At 48.9% G+C, this 16,484-nt stretch overlaps 1 protein-coding gene across 1 annotated transcript in view; it reads left to right on the top strand.

The window, feature by feature from the left end:
• The window catches only part of MYO18B (myosin XVIIIB), a 330,944-nt gene that overhangs the window by 49,918 nt on the left and 264,542 nt on the right, over positions 1–16,484 (top strand). The window contains exons 8-11 of the mRNA XM_082204380.1: positions 2,325–2,523; positions 2,818–2,960; positions 3,252–3,352; positions 11,003–11,066. Of these exons, the coding sequence (XP_082060506.1) occupies positions 2,325–2,523; positions 2,818–2,960; positions 3,252–3,352; positions 11,003–11,066 (507 nt within the window). The remainder of the gene's footprint in view (positions 1–2,324; positions 2,524–2,817; positions 2,961–3,251; positions 3,353–11,002; positions 11,067–16,484) is intronic.

Raw genomic sequence — 16,484 nt, 5'->3', positions numbered from 1 at the left:
CCTATAACACCATCTGGGCAGCAACACAACCAGTGGTCATCAGGTGGTGTGAAGAACGACCAGGAATATGGATTTCTATCTGGACTAGTGAGGCCCAACTTATCTAGAGATTTAGGATCACTTTGCATGGATAGGTACTGTATAGAGTGCCTACTTGCCTGTTGCCTACTTTCTCTGTTGTGAAATTTAGGTGGGGATTAGGGGAGTGCAAAGCCCCTGTAAGAACTTCTAAGTTTTTGTTAAAGTTCTTTCAGTACAGAAACATGCTTCCCCTTCATCTGAAATCTGCCATTTTTTGGGTGGGGGGAATCAAAGGAAGGGCAAAGGTGTTTGAAGTATTGCTGTACAACTGCACTCCCTCTTAATCCACTTAGACTGAGTATGCACCAGATTTTCTACCCTTATCACCTTAAAGCACATTCTTTGCCTCAAAGAATTCTGGGCACTGCAGTTTACCCCCCCCCCCGAGAGACAATTGCCAGCATCCCTCAATAAACAACAGTCCCGAAGAATTCCTGGAGGGGTGGAATGTGCTTCGAATGTGCTTTAAAATGTAGTGTGTATGCAGCTTTAGGCCACATCAATACTAGGCATTTTTTTTGCAGTTATCATACTAACGTCATTTCCAGGGACAGTCCTGTAATTACAAAAGCCATCCCAGCTTCTGATTTGATCCTGGAATGGCCCTGTTTCCCTTGCCAGTGCCACCACTGCTGAGCTTGGGGAGGAGGATGTGCTGCCTCAGTGACCACTGCGAGGGAGCATCCCATTGCCTCTCTCTGCTTCTTCATGGTCACCGCTGCCTGCCTCCTCCCTTGGCTGCTGGATAGCAGGCAAAGAGGAGGAGAAGCCACAGATGCCAAGGCCCAGCCCTGATGCGCTGACTCTGAGGAGCAGGGTGAGGGCAGGGTGGGAAGAAAGCGGGAGCGGAGAGCAAAAAGTCCTTTTTTAAAAAATGCTTTGTGCTTCTGTGTCTAATCTTGGCCTTTCTAAGATTTCTTTATTAGTGTGCGTTTTTCTTTTTGTAAATCTACCAAATAAAATAAAATAAATAGATTAAGTGGTTCTCTCAGGATGGTAGAGGGGGTGTGCTGTGTCCCACTGGTATAGTGGTGGTGGCACTTGCTCTTCTTCTGATAGGAGATGCTCTGGGGGGGGCAGAATGGGGGGTTGAGGATGGTTAGTTAGGAGTGAGGGAGAAATGTCCCTATTTTCATCTAGGAGGGTATGGAATATATTGTACATATTTCATATCACTTGCAAACAACTCCTGCTCCAGCACCTTATCTGTAAAGCTACAGTGAAATGTTTTACCATCGTTCATTTATAATTTATGGTGTTGCCAAGGATCAGGGCCCAAATAAGATTACTTCAAGGAATGACTCTGCATCTGGAGCCACCACTTGGCCCTTCCTGGTCTAGTTGACTCCCTGCTCTGAAGGACAAGGATGCGAGCATGCAAGAATCTCAGTTCTTGCCCATGGGACCTGGACTGCCAGCTGGGCACTTGCATCTCCTGCTCCTACTTCCTCTGCCACCACCCACTGACCAGACATGCTCAGCACTCTGGCTGCAACCGCGGTATTTAAATTGAGGTGCCCAGAACTGGACACAGTATTCCAAGTGTGGTCTCACCAAGGCAGACTAGAGTAGTACTGTTGCTTCCCTTGACCTGGACACTATATTTTTGTGGATGCAGCCATGCAGCCTACAATGGAATTAGCTTTTTTTTTTTTTTTTTTTTTGGCTGCTGCATCACACTTTTGACTCATGTTAAGCTCCTTTTCACATTTATTGCTAGTAAGCCAGGTGACCCCATCTTATATTTATGCATCTAGTTCTTCCTGCCTAAGTGCAGAACCTTACAATTTTTCCTGTTGAAATTCATTTTATTAGTTTGGGCCCAGTTTTACAATCTGTCTTCTACAGCATTAGCTTCCCCTCTCAAATTTGATGAAGGATAAAGGAATTCTAAAGACATTAAACAACAAAGGGCTTAGGACAGAATACTGTGGCATCTTACATGTAACATTTTTCCAGGATAATGAGGAACCATTAATGGGCTCTCTTTAGGTTCAGTCAGTCAACCAGCTACAGATGCACCTATCAGTTACCTCATTCAGCCCACATTTTACCAGCTTCCTTGTAATAATTTCATAGGAAACCTTGTCAAAAACCTTACAAATCAAGATATATTATGTCCACAGCATTCCCATGGTGTACCAAGCTTGTAAAAGAAATGAGTTTTGTCAGACATGACTTGTTCTGTGCTGGGTCTTTCCTAAGTTCTCACAGGCATACTGCTTCTGTTCACCTTTTCCCAGGCATTCAAGGGCAAGCGGGATGGACTGTCCCCACACATTTTTTCCGTGGCACAGAGGGCCTACTGGCGCATGCTTATGCAACGGCAGGATCAGACCATCATGCCCTTGGGCAGGAACAATTCTGGCAAGACCACCTGCTGCCAGAACACCCTGGAATACCTAGTGGCCACTGTGGGGAGCATGGACAACCGAGTCACAGGTAAGCCTTTGCTTGAGGCAGCAGGTGATGTCACAGGTAAGCCTTTGCTTGAGGCAGGGGCCTCCATGTGCAGGACATCTTTCTCTGGGCCTCCATCATCCCTGACCACTGGCCTTGCAGACAAAGCTGCTTGGTCCAGCATCGCCTGGAGGGCACGAGGTTTCTAAGAAAGGCACATTCAGGGCATGGTGGGTGTTTCCTTGGGGGAAATTGCATGATGGTCTGCAGGCTGGAGGTGGGAGGGATGCGATGAAATTGTTTAGAAAACAGACAGTGAGTGCTTGATTTTTGCAGTGGAGAAAATCCAGGCCATGTTCAGGGTGCTGAGAGCCTTTGGGACAGTGACGACCAGCCACAACAAAGCCTCCACCCGCTTCGCCATGGTCATGGCACTGGATTTCAGCGCCACTGGCCACATCACAGCTGCTCATCTCCAGGTAATGCTTCTGTTGCCTCCCTTGGAAGTGGTCTCTCTCTCTCTCTCTCTCTCTCTCTCTCTCTCTGTGTGTGTGTGTGTGTTTTGACGAGATGGGGACACCAATGGCAGAAGGAAGCTGAGGAGTGGAAGGTTTGTGATCTTCTCCTTTGGTCTCTGTCTGCTTCCTGAACTCTAGAGTAGACCAAGGAAAGCTTGAAAGTCAATTGCACCACCACCATTGAGTGGCATCCTCTGAGTGGTGGCAAGCAGTGGGATGGATGCTGGCATTCTCTTTCTTTTCTCTGCCCAGACAATGCTGCTGGAAAGGATCCGTGTGGTGCAGCAGCCAGAGGGAGAGAGCACCTTCAATGTCTTTTCTCAGATGCTTGCAGGGCTGGATCTGGATCAGAGGTATTGCTCAAAGGGAAGGGGGAGAGGCTGGTCTCTGTCTGATGCTCTGGTGAGCATCCCATGGGAGTGGAGGTTGTGGGAATGACACCTGCACCCTATTCAGATATGCCTGAAGTGGCTCACACTGTGATATTTTGGGCACTAAGAATGTGAGTGATGCTGTGCTGGATGCAGTCCAAATGCCCATCTAGTCTATCCTCGCCATGGCCACCCAGATGCCCCAAAGGGAAGCCCCAAAGCAAGACCTGCTGTTGCTCCTCAGCAACTTGGATTCAGTGATAGAATTCTAAGCATGGAAGATTCAGTTTCAGAAGGTACATAAAGATCTCCTTGTTGAATCAAAGCCAAGGGTCCATCTAGTCCATTATCCCCCTTCTAACAGGGCCCAACCAGAATGGATGAAGAAAATGCAGGCAGTGGGGAGGGTTGCCCCCAACTTCTAATCCGCAGAGGAAGGCTGCCTCTGTGGCCATAGCTCAGTGGCAGAACACAAGCTCTGCACACACAAGGTTCTGGGTTCAATCTCCAGACAGATCAGTCTGAAAGAGCCTCTGCCAGTCCGTGTAGAGATTCCAGAGCTAGATGAACCAATGGTATATGCCAGCCTCCCCTGTTCTGCAGAGGTGTCACTTGTGGGGAATAGCTGACAATAGCTTTCTTTCTTTTTTTAAAAATGATATTTATTGAACATTTTTGAATTACAGAGAAAAAACAAAGCAGAAAAAGAAAAAAGAAAAAACAAAGAAAAAACAAACCACATCAAACAATACAAATTCAAAAAACAAAAATACCCCGCAGACAAAAATAAATCCATCATTCTCAAATCCTCAACTCTCATTACCTTCTTTCTTTGACCTCCTCCTCCTCCCTTTTTTTGTATCCTGGTTAATAATTATCGCAGCAAATCCTTTCCATATTTCATAGTATTCTGTCATTACTTTACCTTAATCTATTTTCATCTTATCTTATAGAAAACCTTAAAACCTTAAAACTTAAATCTTACTTTTACCGACTTCTCACAACCATAATATTCTTACCTAATTCTTTAAACATTTTTGCTAGAGCCAAGTAATTTCGTTCCAACATTTTTCTAACATTTCATCCATTTTATAAAACAATCCTGGTAATAAGAAGAGAAATAAAAACAATCCAATCTTCATCCAGCGTCCTTTCCTCCTGGTCCCGGGTTTTGTCAGTCCTTTTTGTCCCATCGATCTAGCGCATTAACCTGGTAACCTTATATCCGAGGCCCTTAAATCTCTTCCATGTCCCTTCCGCAGCTCTTCTTCATATTCTCCTTTCACTCGTGGGAACTCCAGCTTGGTGATGTTTTTGACCCTTTTCAACAAACCAGCCCCTTTTCCATAGTCCAGACTCAACTCCATGTGATATTTAAAAACATGTTTCAGAATCCCTCCAAAATTGAGAGCCCCCACAGCTCCAAACATCTCATGGCCCATTGCCAGACTCGGAAAGTCCAAACATCCCTGCATAGGGGGGTCTATCCAACCCCCCATTTTCAAACCAAACCAAACTTTATCTTTCCAAATCTGGCTTTTTCTAAGTTCATTTGTCAAATCCAAAAGCTCATGTTCCTGCAAGGCCGCAGCTCCCTCCATCTCTGGCACCCAAGATTCAGCAACATCCTCTTCTCTCATCTGCTCTGTCAGGACACACTCCTGATCTAATTCCTGGGTGGGCTCCACATAGTTTCCCACTGCCTGTTCAAAAATTCTGGCCGCATTAGTCATCAAATCCATCTTCTCACTTAACTGTTCCAGTAGGGCACTTGTTTTGCAGAGAGCACACAACAGAGCCTCTGAATACATTGTCCTACAAGGTCACAAGTCCATCCCCACGATTGTAATCTGAGACAGCTGCAAGCTCCCTGGAATTAGTTACAGTTTCACGGTCTCCCTCTAGGGGGAGAACTTCTATTTGTTCTTGCAACAAAGTATCCTTTTTGAGATATTTTGTCAATATTTGTTCCTTTAAAGTGTGAAAGGAATCAGTGGAATCACTATGTTTCTCTTCCTTTAACTATCTGTCAAAAACGTTTGTCTCTTGTCAATGAGCTTCAAACGTCGGTCCTGACACCCCGCTCCAGGATCAGGACGGTGGAAAGTTACTTTACTTTAAACTCACTTCTGCAGGTTTAAACAGTCCAAAAAAGATCCCCCTTCTTCTCCTGCTGCCGAAGGGGGGTTCAACAATTTTAAATGATGAAAGCCAATCCTTTAGAAGCGATTTTTTGAGCTCTAGTTTACGTTTTCTTTGCTTTATTCTGTCTACAAAGAAACGGAAGGCTGACTTCCTGTTTAGACCTTCCCGTTTCAGTACCAAATTGAAATAAATTTTTGAGTCCAATTCCTTTCTGCTCGCAAGTCCTTATTTAAAGTCCGATTGTTCAAAGTTTAAGTACTCACGAGTGCTTATTTTAGAAGCCAAATTGTCCCAGGAAAAAGGCAGCGCTCTCCGGCAACGGCTATGCGGCTTCGCTCCACGGAAATAGCAGTTGACTCACAGCACCGCGCCACTTCCCCCACTTCACTTCGGAGCCCGTTAGTGGGTTCCTTTGTGGGTTGGGGGGCGCTAAGGGTGCCCACTGAGTCCCATGGTCACAGGCTTCATCCGCCTGTGATTTTTAGCAGGGTCCCCGCTTCGCCGTAGCGAAAAGACCCGTTTCACGCAGAGCTAGTCCCTCCAGTTCAGAGGGAGTCCGCCATTGTCGATGGCGCCACCCCGGAAGTCCAGCTGACAATAGCTTTCTGCCCCTCTCACCCCCCTTTAAAGCCATGCAAGTTGGTGGCCATCGCTGCCTCCTGTGGGAGGGAGTTCCATAGTTTAACTATGCACTGCATAAAGAGAACCATGCTCTTCAACGCTGTTAAATTTCTGTGAGGGGCTTTAAAAATAATTGAATTGCAAACTGATTTGGAAGTGTGGCAAACTGAATTTAAGACAGGAAAAGTGGAAAACCCCAAATCGACAAATTTGTCAATCCATAGTTGATGTAGGCAAAGGATTGGTCTGATTATGAAGGAACCTTATTTCACCTGTAGAGGGCACAAGATGACTGAGAAACCCTCCCAGGACTGGCCTAGGCTCACCATCATTTTGCTACCTGAAGCAGGTAATGAGACGCAAGCAGGGCCTGGTGGCATCCTGCCAATCTCTTTTGGAGGCCAGCTATCTTACTTTACTCTGCCCAGGAAGAGGAGAGGCAGTTATTGTTCCCAGTGCAAGATCTGGACACATAGTTCTAGTGACACATACACAATCCATTGTCTGATGACTAGGATTTGAAAGCAGCAGTTGGTAAACAAAAACAAATGTGTTGTTACTCAGGGAGGGAGATACATTTTGTTTTAACTCCTTGGTTTGTGCACCATTGGATTCCTGCTGTGTTTAATTTGAAGTAGCCCAAAGCCTTTCTCTAAGGTGTAAAAAGAATCCAAAATGGCAAGAAGTTGCTGGGGGACAATGGGGAGGGGCACTTCCTATGATCTCTTGAGGCAGCTCCTTCCAATGACATTAGGATATTTTTCATAACGTTTTGCCAAAATCTGCTTCCTTGCTGCAATTTGCACCCCGCAGTTCTGATCCTGCCCTGCTCCTGGAGTAACAGAGAAAGCGCGCCTGTCAGAGCTGCCCGAGGTCCCAGCTCACAAAGGACCAACGCCGGTTCGTTGTTATATACAAAAGTCTTTATTGAAGTTCAGGTTTGCTTCCACAGCCGCAGCGCGCAGCTCTACGTCTGAAACTCTAGACCGCTGAAGCTCCGTCTGAATCTCCTCCCCCCAGACACCAGTTTAAGACTCTGGCCTTGCTCCACCTCTTCCTTTGCTCTTTCCTCCTCTGGTTCTGCCCATCCGCTGGGGTCTTGCCCTTCCTAGACTCTTCTGATGCTGAGTCCCCTGAATCTTCCCCCTGCCTCCGGCGGGCTTTAGGACCTGGTTCCCAATCCGGGTTTTCTGCTGTCCCACACGCCTGTACATTCGAACTTGGTGCGCGCGCCCAGCCGGCAACCTTCCTCCTGACCGTTACACTGCTCCTGTCACTGCTTCCCCCTTCGGGGGGGGGCTAGCTGGACCTGACCTCCCCTCCGTTCCCCCACTCTCCGATAGAGGCGTGGTCAGCCCTGACTCATCTTCCCTCCCTGCTGGAGGAGACGCTGGCCCTGAAACATGGGACTCTTCCCCCCCCCACTACGCTCTGGTGGGGAAGCTGGTCCTTATCTCCCGCTGCTGCTTTGGGAGTCCCCGCTGGCCCCTTGTTTCTGGTGCGTCCCCCCTGGGACCCCCCTTGCCCTGACCATCGGCGCCTCCTTCTGGGAATCTTCCGATCCGCTGGAGAAGCTCATGGAATCTCTCGGGTCACTGTCATACTCCCCTACGCTGCCCTCAGATTCTTCCCCTTCGCTCTCCATTTCCTTCCTCCCCTGTGCCTCTGTTCCTGAACCCCTGACAGCGCCTGTTCGATCTTCTGCATAATTTTATTTTTTAAAGACCATATCATAAGGTTACCAGATTTTTTTTCAATGAATCCGGGGACACTTATTGTTCACTATGTACATGTGAATGCTGAGAAAGCTGTAAATCTGGGGACTGTCCCCAGGAAACGGGGACATCTGGCAACCTTACCATATCTAACCTACTACAAATATCTAAGTGGTGTACAGAAAAGGAAAGCAAAAGACAACTTGAACTACAATTACTTTTACAAGAATAAAGGTAAAGGGACCCCTGACCATTAGGTCCAGTCGTGGATGACTCTGGGGTTGCGGCGCTCATCTCGCTTTATTGGCCGAGGGAACCGGCATCATGTGGCCAGTATGATTAAGCCACTTCTGGTGAACCAGAGCAGCACACAGAAACGCCATTTACCTTCCCTCTGGAGCGATACCTATTTATCTACTTGCACTTTGACGTGCTTTCGAACTGCTAGGTTGGCAGGAGCAGGGACCGAGCCACAGGAGCTCACCCTGTCACGGGGATTTGAACCGCTGACCTCCTGATTGGCAAGCCCTAGGCTTTGTGGTTTAGACCACAGCGCCACCCGCGTCCCTTTACAAGAATACGTAGATGTAGATAAAATTGTTACAGTAAAGCAAAAAATTCTAAATACATGCAAGCCAATATAAGTTCCTCCTGCTCCTGGAATACCCCTCTCGGCCTCACCCAGGGCTCAACTTACCCTGGCACCTGCACCCAGGGCCTAAACTAACTCACAGCTGTTCCTCGGAAAGCTCCCACAGAGGGGAAGGTTCCTAGAAGCTCCTGCCATCGCCCTAGTCTCTCCCTCCATGTATGCTTTTTATGGGCAGGCCCAAGGTGGAGGGAGCCTCATCAGGCTGCTGCCCACAGGCGTGTCCCACTCAGCAGCCAGCTGCCCTCTCCACACCCAATTCCAGGTGCAGCAGGTTTGGTGAGTTCCCCAGGGGGTCCCAATGATGGAAGAAGGGTGCCCCTCCACTCAAAATTCATTTTCCAGCCTCCGCCCTCTCCTCCTCCAGCTACACGATGATCCTCCTGATACTTCCAGACAGCTATCGTAGAATGGGCTTCCAGAGTGGGGCTAATTCATTCCATACTGCATGTTCGTTTTGGGTTTTGGTGTGTGTGCCATCCACCTGCTCATTGCCTCTAGGCCAGGGGTCAGCAGACTTTTTCACCAGGGGGCCAGTCCACTGTCCCTCAGACCTTGTGGGGTACCGGAGTATATTTTGAAAAAAAATAAGAAAGAATTCCTATGCCCCACAAATAACCCAGAGATGCATTTTAAATAAAAGCACACATTCTACTCACGTAAAAACACCACGCAGGCCCCACAAATATTCCAGAAATGCATTTTAAATAAAAGGACACATTCTACTCATGTAAAACACGCTGATTCCCAGACTGTCCGTGGGTCGGATTTAGAAGGCGATTGGGCCGGATCCAGGCCCCAGGCCTTAGTTTGCCTACCCATGCTCTAGGCCATCAGTGGGTTCATTGCCCATTGATAAAAAGACTCTGCCCCCTTTTAAAATAATGTTACCATATGTAGTTGTATAGAGATTATTTTTTAGGATGGGGTTGGAGTTCTAGACCTCCCATAGAGCAAGGTTTTGGACTGCCTTTTATTTGTGAGCTGCACACATATTTCACACATGTTCCATAGGAAGCACAGAGAAGGGGAAGGATGCACCAACTCAGATGGCTTTAAAAGAGATCAAGGACTCAGCTACATTTGTAAAAAAAAAATGTTTTGAATGCATTATAAACATGCAATACCAGATGGCACCAGAGAGCAAAAAAAAATCTCTGCAATTTTTCCTTTTTTTATAATGATTTAATTTCTGACTTATAGCTCCCCCCCCCCCCCGTGAGTAGATCCACCCTCAGACAAATTCACCAAGGATAAAGCTGCTCGAAGGCTACTAGCCACAGTCAGGGGCAGCTATACTTCTGAATAACAGTAAGGGAGGGGGCTGTTCTGGTGCTTGGGTCCTGCTTGCTGGTTCCCCACAGGCATCTTGGGTGGTGAGTGTGACCACAGGGTGCTGGACTAAATGAGCCCCCATTGGCCATTGGCCTGATCCAGCAGGAGTCTTCATATGTTCTTATGTTTTTAGTTGGCTGAGCAGGACCCCTTGTCCTGAATGCTCTCTGCCTCACTTGGCCTTGTGGCTGGGCTCTGCCTCCTTCCTGTGCAGCCTCACGCGCCTTGTGTGTGAGGACAGATTCTGAGCTGCAGCTTCAAATACTCTTCTTCTGTTCTTATGCAAATGAACTGGAGCTGTGCAAGATGATGCATGCTCTGGTTCTGGAATTCATTTTTCAAAATACTTCTAGTTAAATCCGAATTCAGGAGGAATGGAAGGCAGAGTCAAAAGTTCAACAGAGGAACAAAGCAAATGAAATTGTTCTTCTCTTCCTTGAACACTATGCAGGAGCAGACCACCCATTATCATTTAATTCGTGTTCCCTTAAGAAACTCTGGGAGGAAGGTCAACTTTGTGTGCCCATTTTACAAAGGGCAGAACTGAGCCCCCCAGGATAATGCCATGGCCGCCATGGGACTTGAATCCAATGCTCTTATACCCAAGTGCCATTTTCAGTTATTTGGGTCACAATGACTCAGTCAGGGGCAGTGCCATGCATTCCATTCCCAGAGGTTTCTCCTTTGCTCTTGGAGTAAATGACATTTGAGAGATCAGCAGAAATCACTGGCGAATAGACCCAAAGAGAGAAACCTCTGTTGGATAGAGCTATCCTCTTTGCCTAAAAGTAACACTCTTGGCTTTAATTTATCTGTGTTGTTATAGTTTGTGTAAGCTGCCTTGAGTCTCAGTCTGGGGAAAAGGTGGGGAAATAAATATTACAACAACAACAACCACCATGCCCAAAGTTTGAGGTCAATGGATGATCTGCCTTGATTTGTCCCTCCATCTGGGATCAGTTCTCCACCTCGGAAGCACCAGCTACTCCTGTCCTGCTTGTGGGTTTCCCAAAATTGACCACTGCTGGGAATGGGGTGCTGGACTCGAGAGGTCTTTGATCTGACCAAGCAGCCAGGTTTTTTGTGTTTTTTTAATTACTCTTTAGGCAGCTGCATCTGATGTGAGGGATTTATTTTTTAATGTGCGTGTGTTTTCCCCACAACTAGGACTATGCTGCATTTGCATCAGATGGCGGAGAACAGCACCTTTGGCATTAGACCGTGTCAGAAGGTAGGCAGCTGAATTAGCCTTCCTCCTCCCCACCCCGTTGCTATATGAATCCTTGAGCACAAAGTATGGAGGTTAGTTTCAGTAGCATTGAGACCAGGTCTCTGCCCCAAGGACCTTGCTTTCCTTTGGGGGGGGATAGAACTCCTTTGTTGTACAGTGGTACCCCGCAAGACGAACGCCTCGCAAGACGGAAAACCTGCTAGATGAAAGGGTTTTCCGTTTTGGAGGCGCTTCGCAAAACAAATTTCCCTATGGGCTTGCTTCGCAAGACGACAGCCCATAGGGAAATATCCGGGACAGCGGGGAAGCGCAGCGCGTCTTCCCCACTGTCCTCGGACCTCCTCCCGCCGCCCGGCATCAGAACGAAGCTCCGATGCCGGGCGGGGGGGGGAACGTCTCCTCCCGCCGCCGGGCATCGGATGCCTTTCCTGAAGACTTGGGGTGGGAGGAGGGTTTTCCTTCCCACCGCCAACATTCAGAATGCTGTTCTGAATGTTGGCGGTGGGGAGGAAAAACCCTCCTCCCACGCAAGCCCCGGGAACAGAGGGAAAGCGCTGCACCCCTTCCCCTCTGTTCCCGTACCTGTCCTGAAGGCTTGCGGTGTGGAGAAAAGCCCTTCTCCGCACCGCCAGCCTGGCAAGCGGTTTCCCTAGGAACGCATTAATTGATTTTCAATGCATTCCTATGGGAAACCGTGCTTCGCAAGACGAAAAACTCGCAAGAAGAAAAAACTTGCGGAACGAATTAATTTCGTCTTGCGAGGCACCACTGTATTGCCTGTGTTTTGATGCAAAAAGTGAGGCATGCTGGTTAGCGTTTCTAATGAAAAAGGGATGAGGATTATGGGAGAGAAAGGAGGGCAGGACCGGTGGTGGGATAGGATGGGAAAGAACAATGTGCTTGGGGGAATAGTACCAGCCAGGACTGGCTCAAGGCATATTATTATTTGTTTGTTTATTGCATTTATATTCCACTTGTTGCTCCAAGTAACTCAAGATGGCATACATGGTCCCCCCATTTTATCCTCACAACAGCCACCCTGTAGGGTGGGCTAGGCTGAGAGGCGGTGACTGGTCCAAGGATACCTAGTGAGCTTCATGGCTGAATCAGGATTTGATCCCTGGTCAGCTGGGTCCAGGGGCTTTGTCAGTGGGTAGCTAGAGTCCCAGGCCTTTGCTCATGGCCCTGAAGTGCCTGGTCCTTCCTAGAATCAAATCCTGCATGATATCTCTGCAGCATAATTTGATGTGCCTATTCATACAGTTATATGCATTGTCAAATGCATCTGTTTATGGGCTGGTTATCCAAGAAACCTGGAGTGTACATACCTATGCATACCCTGGAGAGGTGTTGCTGCCAGACAAGGGGCTCACTTCATATAAGGCGGCTTCCAATGTTCCCACTCCCAGCCAGTGGCCTCCCTCTTTCTGTTGGTGGAAGACCAAATGCTTGGATCCAAGTAGCTGGCTTCTACAGGGTCAGGTTTTATTTAGTTAGAAAGGATTTTGTTCTCCCCAATTGCATGTGTGATGCAAAGAAAAAGTAAGATGACCTGACCTCCTGAGGCCGGGAGTTCCATAGGCAGGGCACCACCGTGGAAAAAGCCCTCTCACCTCTTGCCGTCAATCTTGCCTCAGAAGTAGGGCTGTAGGATGGTCATTGTTTTCTATTCTGTCCTGTATTTGTCACAGTCAGTGACTCTCCAAGGATTCTGACAAAAGTCTTGTCCCTTCAGCAGCCCCACTGTCAGGGAATCTTGATAACAAACGAGTGTAGTTAATTTTTTAAAAAAAGATTTACAGTGGTGCCCCGCAAGACGAATGCCTCGCAAGACGAAAAACTCGCTAGACGAAAGGGTTTTCCATTTTTGCGTTGCTTCGCTAGACGAATTTCCCAATGGGCTTGCTTCGCAAGACGAAAACGTCTTGCGCTTTTTTTAAAAAGCCGCTTGAAGAGGCGCAGTTGCGACGGACCGTGCTTCGCAAGACGAAAAACATCGCAAGACGAAAAGACTCGCGGAACGAATTCTTTTCGTCTTGCGAGGCACCACTGTATTGCAAAAAAAAAGTTCACCGGAGTGGTGATCACAGTTGTCCGTTCATAAATCAAAGATGTCCCTTTCTAAGGAGGGTGTTTCCGGTGAGACCAGAAACAGCTTAACTTCCTCTTGTGACGTATTCTGTCTTGAAGACCCCCCCCATATGCCTAGACCGTGGGCTAAGGGGGTCAGCTCCCACCCCTTCCTCATTCTCTGAGAGTATACTTCCATGGTCTTTCCCGCTCTCTGAGCTGCTTCCGTTTCTAGCTCCTGCATTTTATCCTTCACTGGCGCACTGGCACTGCTGCCAACTTTCCGAAATGCTATCAGTTGGCATTCCTAAGGGAGGGGGAGTTCGCTATGGGCTATAATCCTGTCTTGCAATTAATCCTCACTCTTCCTGGTTCCTTTCTTCACTAGGAGCTGCAAACTTCCCTTGAGGACTGGCTCATTTATGACACCTACAAATTGAGAGACCCCCATAAACTACAGACCCTTTTAGGGGGCAAACTTCTGCATGCAAATGGGAATTCCCACCCCCTGCCCACTGTAATATTGGCTCCCACCTTGTAGACAAAGCCTAGGCGGTCGCCACTGCCATCCTCAGAAGGTGAAGAAAGAGAGATATTTTTAAATCCTGGATCGGATTTGGTCCAGAGCACTCCTTGTCCCCAATTGCGCAGTATAACATTTCTCTAGTGTGCTGTGTTCTGTCCGGCTCTTTCGTTATATAAGCCAGGCCTGTTCGGGAGCAGTATTCTATGCTTTGTAAGCATAGAAGCAAATGGGCATGCATTTCCATGCACTTAAATGTACTTACTCTTGCGTGTGAATGTGCTGAATCTACAGAGTGAAATCCTGCTCCCCTGTCAGCAGGAGATGGTGGTTGGAACATATGGAGAAACACCCATTTCCTCTCCAGGTCCTGGAAATGGTGCCAGCAATTTAGGGAAGGGAACATTGGAAGCAGCCTTACATGGAAGGCTCATCCACACTTAGCTTTGCACTGCATTTCTCAGAAGTCAGACCATTGGTCCACCAAGCTCAGTATTGTCTACACTGACTGGCAGCAGCTCTAGCAGCTCTCTAAGGCAGGGGTCCCCAAACTTTTTAAACAGGGGGCCGGCTCACTGTCCCTCAGGGCTGGACTATAGTTTGAAAAAAAAATGAACAAATTCCTATGCACACTGCACATATTTTATTTGTAGTGCACAAAAAAACAGGAAAAACAATACAATATTTGAAATGAAGAACAATTTTAATCAACATAAACTTATAAGTATTTCAATGGGAAGTATGGGCCTGCTTTTGGCTAATGAGATGGTCAATATCACCAATGTTCGTCCCTACAACCCAGCCTACACATGGATCTCCCTCACTCCCATGGCCCAGCCTATGTGCAGGCCTTTCATGCCCCCATGCACAGCGGAAGGCAAGCCAAACCTGCGGCCGAGGCTGGCGAGCTTCCCTGCAAGCATCCATCCTCCAGCAACTCCGGGCATCTTCCTCTCCTGACCTCGGGCAGGCCGGATCCAGGACTGTGGCGGGACACATCCAGCCTGCGGGCTGTAGTTTGGGGATCCCTGCTCTAAGGTTTCAGGCAAGATTCTCTCCCAACCCTACCTGGAGATGCTGGGCATTGAACCTGGGAGCTTCTGTTTGCAATGCAGATACTCGGTCACGGAGCTATGGTGCTTCCTAATGGGAAGGTCTTCTGTGAACAGTAGCATCCTCCCACCACAACTGGTGCCCTCCAGATGTTTTCGACTGCAGCTCTCATCTGCCCCTGTCAGCATGGCCATATGATGCTGGGGCTGATGGGAATTCTATTCCAGAACACTTGGGCCAAAGCTTGGATCTTCAGTGGGTGGGTCTGCGGCCACAGCTGACAGAAGGTGGCTCACAACAACTGTCCTGGGACCAGCTAAGAGGAGAGTCCACAAATTCATGTTTGAATGAAAGCTATACCACATTGTCAGGGTTACTTCCAGATCCGAGCTCACAGAGGATCACACTAGCCAGCGGTCGTTAAATAAAAGTCTTTATTGAGTTACAGTCTCCATTCTCGAGCTGCTGCGTGCAACCCTACGTCTTATGCTTAGATCGGCGAAGCTCCGTCTGAGTCTCCGCCCCTTGCGCACCAACTTAATATCCTAGCCCTGCTCCACCTTTTCCGCCTGACAGTTCTCCTCTGGGTCCCTCTGCCCCCCTGGGTCTCTTCCTTCCGGGATTCTTCTGACGCTGACCCCCCGGACCCTTCTGTCTCCTTGCGCCGGGCTTTAGGACCTGGCTCCCTTTCCGGGCTGCCTACTGCGCCACCTTCCTGTGCATTTGAACTTGGCGCGCGCGCCCAACCTTCCACTTTCCGTCTAACCGTCACTTCGCTCCCCGATGAAGGTGTGGCCACTCCTGACTCGTGCCCTCCCTCCTGTTGCGAGCTGCCAGCGCTTGCTCCCTGGCGCTCTTCCTCTTTCCTACTCTCTGGCGGTGACGTTGGTCCCGATCTCCAACTGCTCCCCTCTGAGTCCCCTCTGGCTCTTTCTTCCTGGGGTGTCCCCCTAGTCTCCCCCCTTGCCCTGGCCACTGGTGCTCCTTTTTGTGAATCTTCTGATTCACTGGAAAGGCTCGGAGATCTCGGGTCGTCGTCATCACTCATCCTTTCGTCTGCCTCCTCCCCCTCGCTCTCTGTTTCCTCCCTTGCCCTCGCCTCTGCTCCTGAACCCCTGACATCCATCCCCCCCTCGAAGCCCCCTCTTCCCCCCTCCCCTCCTTCCGGTGCGGGAACTGGGTGCTGCAGTGTCAAGGGGACGAATGTCGGGTACAGTTCGCTTCCCGTGGCGGGCCTCCATCCGAAGTCTTCCGGTTCTTCCTCCCTGCTCTCGTCGACGACGGTCACCTCTGCTTCCATCTCTGTGCCGCCGTGCTCGAGACCCTGGTCGTCCCCGAAAACGTCCATGTCCGTCTCTCCCTCGCTTCCTTCTGGAGGCGTTGCTCGTCCTGGACCCTCCAGCCACTGTCTGCGCCACTGCTCCTCTGGTCGATCATCCCACCAATACGAGGGTTCTGAAGCAGATCCCGAGGGTGACCCCTCCGGGGAACGGGCGTCTCGTGTCGGTTCCTCATCCGAGTCGAACCCCCGGAACGTGCTGGCTGAAAGCGTGGGCGTGAAAAGCCAGTCGTCGAAAAAGTCCGCTGGCATTGGCCTATGGGGGAAAAGGGCATGAAACTCTTCCTTGAGCAGAGGTTCATCTAAAGCGTAGCCCGGCACCCAGCTGTTGGCACTGGCCGGGGTGCCCTCCTTAGCGAGAAGGTATTCTACCCCCTCTTCCCCCCATCTGGAGTCCAAAATCTCCGTGACTTCGTTGAGGCGCACCTCCTGT

The sequence above is a fragment of the Podarcis vaucheri genome, assembly GCF_965113315.1.
Source record: "Podarcis vaucheri genome assembly, chromosome: 16".
Lineage (NCBI taxonomy): Eukaryota > Metazoa > Chordata > Lepidosauria > Squamata > Lacertidae > Podarcis > Podarcis vaucheri.
This window is presented reverse-complemented; position numbering and strand designations above follow the sequence as displayed.